Consider the following 7,764-nt stretch of genomic DNA (forward strand, 5'->3'; position numbering starts at 1 on the left):
ATGATAATAATAATAATAATGTCCACATCTTTAATGGAAAACAAAAACTAAACTGAGCAACATAAAGTCATTCATAGCTGCAATTAATAATATACTGCTAAAGAATGGTTTGTGTAAAAGGGTTACCAGACGAAAAACTTTTTTGTTTAAAAAAAAAGGAACATGGTAGCAGAGATTAGTATTGCAAAGATGCATCCAAACAAACAAGAATTTTCAAAAGACTTGTATTTTGGACAGATGAGACCAAAACAGAGGGTTTAGCTATAATTACCATGTTTAGAAAGAAAAAAAAGTGTTTGTTATAATGAGCTTATTTTTCATCTCCACATCCAAGCAAATTCAAAGGATTTGGATATTTTCTMAAGCACGGGCATGCATGCATATTAGGAGCTAAAATCACTTATCCTACACTCTCTTTAACTTTGGATTAATCTTCAATGTCTTGAATTGGACCGTTGGTAAAGTAACTTTGACCTCTTGAGGCATAAGGAGTTTCTTCTCTCACAAGCTTGAGTTGTGTTTCATCTTTTCCGTCCAATCTTTTCCATGGAAGGTTTTTAAACAAACTTCAGAAACAAGTCAGCTGACTCCACTAAGTTAATATTTCAGTAACTAAACTGGAACATTTTGGTCACTCAGTATGTAACAAAGCAGACGTAAAGTAAATTAACTGAACTTCAGCACATAAAGCCACACTCCTCTTGTTTAGATTATGTTTCACTTCTTATATGGTTTGAACAGGAGATTTCTGGTTTTTGTCAACTGCATGCCTTGGATTTAGTCAGACACCCCTTATAAGATTTGTTTTATTTTTCCATAGGTCCAGGGTAAAATACAAAACAACTTTACTGTAAATCACACAAATGCGTGTAAGCCCCTCACCTGATGTGGTACAAGACCCAAAGAMGTGGGAGGTTCATTCATCCTGTCGTCACTGCTGCTGGCCACTGCATAGCCCCTGAAAATGAAGAATAATAAAAAGAAATGTACAAGCTGTCACACACTTTAGTTCTTTGAATAAAGTTGGCTTTAACAACAAGCACTGTCTCACAGTTTGTGATTGTTATGTCAGTCAAAACAGCATGTAACTAAATATGTGTTAAATGTTTTTATTATAAATATTCGTTCAAAAAACACATTCTGATTTATTGTTTAGCCTAAAATTACTCCCTTGGGTGCTATTTTTTGATGCTTTATTGGTACAGGGGTTTTTTTTCTGTCTGGAAACAAGTGTTGATAAATGGCACAGTAAAATAACAATACTGTATACTAGCATCATAAAACAATTAAAAAGTAAAATTAACGGTTCACAAATACTTGAAGATGTGTATATAACCTTTCCAGCCAAATTAAAATTAAGACTATCTTATACTGAGAAATGACAGCACAGTGATTTTGGTCAAACAGTGAAAATTACAGACACAATTTCTTGTAACATCACAAGATGTCATCCTCAGAATATGTGTTGTGAATGACTCTCAGCTACTACCACATCAGTGATGAACTTAATATCTATAAAATTTACTGAGTTATAGCCATTTTGTGTTGGAGAATGTCAATTAGCTGTGGCAGCCATGGAAAACTGGACTGATAGATAATCAGCTGTAACTTCACTTTATGAAAGTTTCATTAAAATCCAGTTAGTGGTTCAAACATAAAGACTTGGTTTGAACCTGAAAATATGAAGAGCTGGTTTGAACTAGTTAATAGCAAAMTCTGTTACAGTTCAGAATATGAGTTGAGGATCAGCCTCAGAAACTACCACACTAAATGTCAAACTGAGTGTTTTATAGATTAAATGTCAGTTGGCTGTGACAACCATCTTAAATATGATAGATTTCTAAATTTAATTAGCTGTAGATGTACATCCTTTCATTATTTTCTGCACATTTCATTAAAATCTGACTTCATGCCCACTGGCTTCTCAATTATTCTGGTTCTCCTAATCCTAAGAGCTTAAATAAAAGTCATCGAGACTTTTTTTTCCGAGTACTTGAAGACTTTCCACCTCTTATGTGAGTCACTGACCAACCTGTCCTCTGTAAGAGTCATTTGGGTCACTGTCGCCTGTAACTAGAGAGGCAGTTTACATCTCTGACCAACATGGAAAGTGTTTTAGTTACCTGTTTTAAGGCGTGAATGGTGAAGAAACCACCTCAGGAACAGAATCAAGGCGACCTTATAAGTGTTGGATAAGTGACACTGGAAGTCATCTCCTCTGTTTAATGCTGGGTTTTCACTTTGAACATGAATGTCTTTTTTCACTCTTTTTTCAAAACCATCTTTCTCCTCTGTCAAAATGCAACTACTGACCTTAAAGTTTTATCCCTTATCATTCTAATAATCTTGAAGTGTGAAGGTTTAACAGAAGCTTTAGACAGTTGAAATGATCTGGTCAGTTAGAACTGAAGAAGACTTTTGGATAAAAAAAATGAAATAATGTCTCAGCATCATTAAAGGGGCTATACCATGTAAAATCAACTTTTTTGAGTTTTATATCAGGTTATAATGTAGTGTCTCATCAAAAACATGTCCAAAGTCTTACTTTGACTCATTCATGCATGTTTGAGAAATCCTGTGCTGTCCTGAGGCAGCAGGCAGGGGAGCAAAAATGATAGGTTGGGACTAGAACTGCCTTTTGGGTCCATCTCCGCCTCTGGTCTGTGTCTCCAAGCTGAGCTTTCTCATCACGGAGCACAACCCACACACCCTGCCCATGACCCCTGCAGGCTCTCGGCAGTAACAAAGCAAACAACGCGTGAAACTGAAAGTGAAAGTGAAACTGTCTGCTGAGCTCCTAACACTACTTCTCACTCAGTGAAGCTCTTTTCAGATTCAAAACACCTTTGAGGAAATGTATTTTCAGATGCCAAGTAAACTTCATCATAGCATGCGTGCGAACCCCCCTCCCCGTGCGCTGAAGTGGGCGGGACAGAAGCAGAAGGTGGTTCTTAAAGAGACAGAGGTCAATTTCAAGGCRTTTAGAAGAGGAAGTGATGAGAAGATAAGTTTATTTTCTATTTAAACATAAAAAACAGCATTTTAATAACAACTAAAGGTGACATAGATACTTTATTATGGTATAGTATTTAAATATATGTCTGAGAAACACATAATATTGGCCCTTTAAAAAAAGTCCAGTTCTGAYGAAGCACTTAGCAGGTTCTCACATGTTTTTTTTTTACATTGTGTACTTCTTGTACTTCGTAATTATGCTCTGCACAGTGGTCGATGACAGAAAACAAAAGCTGTACAGCCTCTTGCTCTTCAGACAACAAGTGAACACACTAGGTGGTCACAATGGGCAGCCAGAAGCTCTCTGCRTGCCACTTGGTTTCATTCGTGACTTCAGATGGAAAAGTAACTGAGCCAAACACTAAGTATCTTCAGATTCAGTTAAATAGAATGTGCTCTAAAAAATTACCACYTAAAACAGTATAAAGGTTGTCTTTTCTAAAGGAAGAAAATATAAACAATTTGACATGGAAGGATTTTAGCCAGTTTAAATCTATTTTTTGAGCATTTTCTGTGAAACGGTGAAAATATTTGCATTTTAATTTAAAAATACTATAACACTTGATAAATAAAGAAACACTTTTAGGTAGCTTCATCATAATTTTTTTTTGACAGATGTTTTTTTACTACAGCACTACAGTCCCCTAAGCAGTCTTCAGTACAAAACCACAAAAGTAAAGTTCTTTTTTGACATCTAAAACACTGTTTTACCATCTTTTCTGACGTTTCTTTTTAAATTGTGATTTCTAGCAAGATGTTGCCCAAATACAAATTCACTTGTAATCAAAATCTGACATGAGTAATTGTGAGCTTAATTATRTATTTGAAAATCTAAGATTTGTTTGCTTGAACAGCAAGGCGTTTAATTATTTCCACGAAAGCCATTACAAACTAGTTGATCGAGCACRTTACAAAGAATTTTGTTCTTTGTGGTCAACAATAATGAAAATATCACTTCTCACACTGGGCTGACAGTGGCTTTACAAAGTCAGAAATGTCTGTCAAACTACTTGAATACCTACATACCAATTATGAAAAGCTCATAGAGCCGAGCGTTGCAGTAAAGGACTTAAAGGCATAATGGCATGGCTGAAGTAGGTCTAAAAGCAAGGAATAAACAGTTATGGAAAGGAAAAAAACTGAATATAAAGAGGAATAAAGCAAAAAAAAAAAAAGGATATAAACAACCTTGAAAACACCAAACACAAAACCTCTCCTCTTTTTTGCACTCTAAGCGTTTTACCCAGGACAGAAAGAACAGCTGTGTAACAGCTTATTGCATCTCAAACACAAATAGCTGTCTTATCACACCCAGSAAGAGCTCTCCTCAGTATAGCTTTCACCAAAACACACACAACTACTGTATATCTCCACAGACACATCAGTACACATGACTACACATTTAACAGGCATGAAAACATCCCCTTCACTGTTTTGAAGAAGATAAACTAGGTGKGGGGAAACATGGAGCAACCACAGATTGCAAGGAGAACTTTACAGTTCACTCAGCCTCGGGATTACAAAGAGCTTTGCCACAAACAAATTGCTGAAAATGCCCACGGTTGCTGCGAAACCTCAGGTGTTGTGCTCCTCTATCCAAAAGACAACGTCTCAGTCACTATTGGGCTTGGAGTGAAGTGTGGACAAGTGCCGTGCCGTTTTTCGACAGCTAATGATGATAAGGGCTACTCCTGAAGGCAGGGAAGTGTCTGACATTTGCAAGGAGCTGGGAAGGAGTTTTAGTTGAAGCAGACTCAGATGTAGAGAAGGTATACAGTGGTGAGACATGGCTTCTTTTTGTGTAATGCTGTGTAGGGAGCAGAAGTGGCACCATTTAAGTGTGCATGTTTGTCTCTCMTGCTAGCAGAATAATCTCGTAGACATATTTTAATGACTTTTTTTTTTTTGGAATGAATCCAAATCAAGATGGCCACTAAAGCTAATTTACCTTAGTGAACAAAAAATGGTTATAACTTCAAATATACACATGTCAACCTAAAGCTTGATGTGGTAGTAGATGAGAATTATCACTAGCRCTAATGCGTTTTGTAAGATCTTAAAATATCACGTGACATCACACATAACTCTGACCCTTCTCATCATAAGATGATCTTAGTTTAAAACTCTAGCATTTCGTCAAAGAATGCTAGGATTTAAAYAAAGCAGGGCATTTACAGAAATGCTTAAGTTAAACTGAATAACTTTTTTCAATACCCTTTTCTAATCCTATCACAATATTTTTTTATACCAACACATCTGCAAACTCCAACTGTAGCGGCAACCTCTTGAACTTCAGCTGGGGGTAGCCAATTATAAAGTAATATAGTAGTGTTATCTTTTATTTAACTTTTGTAGTAGGTGTAGTAATATTATAACTGCTGTATACATAGTTACTTCTTTGAATAAATATAAAGAATAAAGAAATATAATAACAAAAATACTGATCTATATACAAAAACTGTTTTCACTGTTTCAGACCAACATTGCAAATGAGAAAATGTTATTGTTATTAATGTTTTGCCTGGTGAAATAAAGGTTAAATAAAAATAATAAATACAAATTATAAGTAGGGATGGGAATTTTAGGAGAATGGAGAAAAATAATATAGTTGGGTTTTTGTTCAAAAACAATAATACTTTGTCTGATTACATTCATTATTTTTAATACTTAATTTTTAATTTTTGCTCATATCATTTACTACTTTAAATACATTTTACAACCCCACAGACACCCTGTAAATTGACTTATTAGAGAAACTTATCTTTAGCTTGAGTAAAGTTCTTTGAAATATTGTGCCTCAAATTCACGGTCATATCACTGCTATTGCTGCTATTAGTGTGTCTACATAACCGACATACTTACCCTTCAGTGTGTTGTAAGATGGACACCATCAACTCCACAGCTAGAGCCCCAGCAATCATAGCAAGGCCTGGTCTGCTAACTGTGCACTGCTGATCCAAGGTCCGATCCCTGGTAGACTATTTACGAAAAAAGTGCAAAACAAAATAATAAAAACTAAGTGAAAACTGACCAACAGCAAAACAAAAGTGATGTGATAATTAGAAATATTGTGGTGACACAAAACTCGATTTATGAAGTCTGCCAAATTCAGCCAAAATGCTTTTAAATGGGAGGAAATCTTCTCATGTAGATGATGCATATGTCAAAAAGAACTAAAGGCCAAATTCTGGATCACAAACTGGTGACCTCACATTGACTAACATTAGTGTATTTTCAGCTAAGTAGGCTTTTATTGGTATTGCAGTCGTTTCATAAACGGTACCATTACTGTAGCTCTATTATTGACTGCGTGGCCCTCTTTCACAGATTTAGCTGAGAGCAGCTCCAGCCAATATGCAACCATCTGAACTAATAAGTGGCATAGCTAATGGATGAGCTTTTAGTATGTGTGCAAAATTACAATTTCACTAACACGTTTTGAATTGTGAACCAGAGAGTCTGATAAGCGATTCAGCATGAAGAAAAGGTCCAAAGCCCATTTCGTTTCTTTATTCTGACAGCTAATCAAATAAACTGTTGAATATTTGTGACAATATACATTAAAATACACAACAAAAATAACTTCTATCAGCATTATGGTATTGTCATATTTCTTTTTCATTCACCAAACGAACACTCATCTACATTTCAGATTCAGTGAGAGCAGCCTGCGCCTTTAATTTTGATGACAATATTACTGTAATCTGTAACGGTGGGAGGGAGCCAAATGGCATTAATAGATGTAGAGGCTGAATGGAGCAAGTCTCCACCAAATGGCCTTTCAGAGCTGAAAAACATACCTCACTCGTGAAAAGGTAATGAGGGGGAAAAAAGGACAAAAAGGAAAAAAAAAACAAAAAAAACAAAGGCTTTTAGGGGGCATGGGCAGAATGTGGGCGATAGAAAAAGTAGAATTTTCACAAGTGTAGATGCTGCTTCAGTTCCACCGTTTAAACGTCACAATTAAAAATAGGATTTTTTTAATCAACAGCTTTTAGATATTTTAAATCTCATTACTTTATAAAATAAAAAATGTTAAAATAATATATGTGGATAAAATCTGTAATTTAAGTTTGATGCCATAAATATTAAACAGACTGAGGCAGCAAAACAAGCACTAATCAGAGCAAAAATACTTTTTTTTTGTTTTCAGAGCTAAAACGGCTGCAGTCTGTTGTAACCACACACCATGTGGGTCATCAAATCTAAAAAAAAAAGTATATGATCTTTGTTTGAAATGCATGTTTTATGATGTGCGTGCATGTTCGTTGCGTCTTTTCCTCACATCTCCTGGTGCAACGACATCGTTGCAGAAGTAGCAGCCTAGTTTATGACCCGGGATGTTGGAGAACAGGGAGGACCCTTGAACACGAGGAGCAGATCCAGCCGGTGTGGAGGATGAGGAGGAAGCAGAGGAACACGAAGGGGAAGAGTCTGTTTCTGTGGAAACAGTCTGATGGTCCGAAGGTTTCTTAAGGCCATGACGCATCACGACAAACGTGTCAAAGCCTAAGGCAGCGTTCACCACCAGCTGAGTGAAAGAAAGAAAATATTTTAGAAAGCAATCTGTATTCCAGCTGAAAACACACCCAACTTTGAACAGGTTTTAAGATTAGCTAAAAAAAAAAGAGCACAATCACTAAGTGCCAACCAATTGTACAGTGGTTTGCAAAAGTATTCATACCCCTTGAACTTTTCCATATTTTGTCACATTACAACCACAAACATAAATATATTTCACTGGAATTT

The 7,764-nt window shown here is 35.9% G+C and overlaps 1 protein-coding gene across 4 annotated transcripts in view; it reads right to left on the reverse strand.

The window, feature by feature from the left end:
- Positions 1–7,764, reverse strand: part of atg7 (ATG7 autophagy related 7 homolog (S. cerevisiae)) — an 89,781-nt gene that overhangs the window by 56,004 nt on the left and 26,013 nt on the right. For all 4 annotated transcript variants that reach the window (XM_014004108.1, XM_014004106.1, XM_014004107.1 and 1 more), the window contains exons 14-16: positions 7,301–7,546; positions 5,878–5,993; positions 883–958 (exon numbers count right to left, since the gene is read on the reverse strand). In XM_014004108.1, the coding sequence (XP_013859562.1) occupies positions 883–958; positions 5,878–5,993; positions 7,301–7,546 (438 nt within the window). The remainder of the gene's footprint in view (positions 1–882; positions 959–5,877; positions 5,994–7,300; positions 7,547–7,764) is intronic.

The sequence above is a fragment of the Austrofundulus limnaeus genome, unplaced genomic scaffold, assembly GCF_001266775.1.
Source record: "Austrofundulus limnaeus strain Quisiro unplaced genomic scaffold, Austrofundulus_limnaeus-1.0 Scaffold22, whole genome shotgun sequence".
Taxonomy (NCBI): Eukaryota; Metazoa; Chordata; class Actinopteri; order Cyprinodontiformes; family Rivulidae; genus Austrofundulus; species Austrofundulus limnaeus.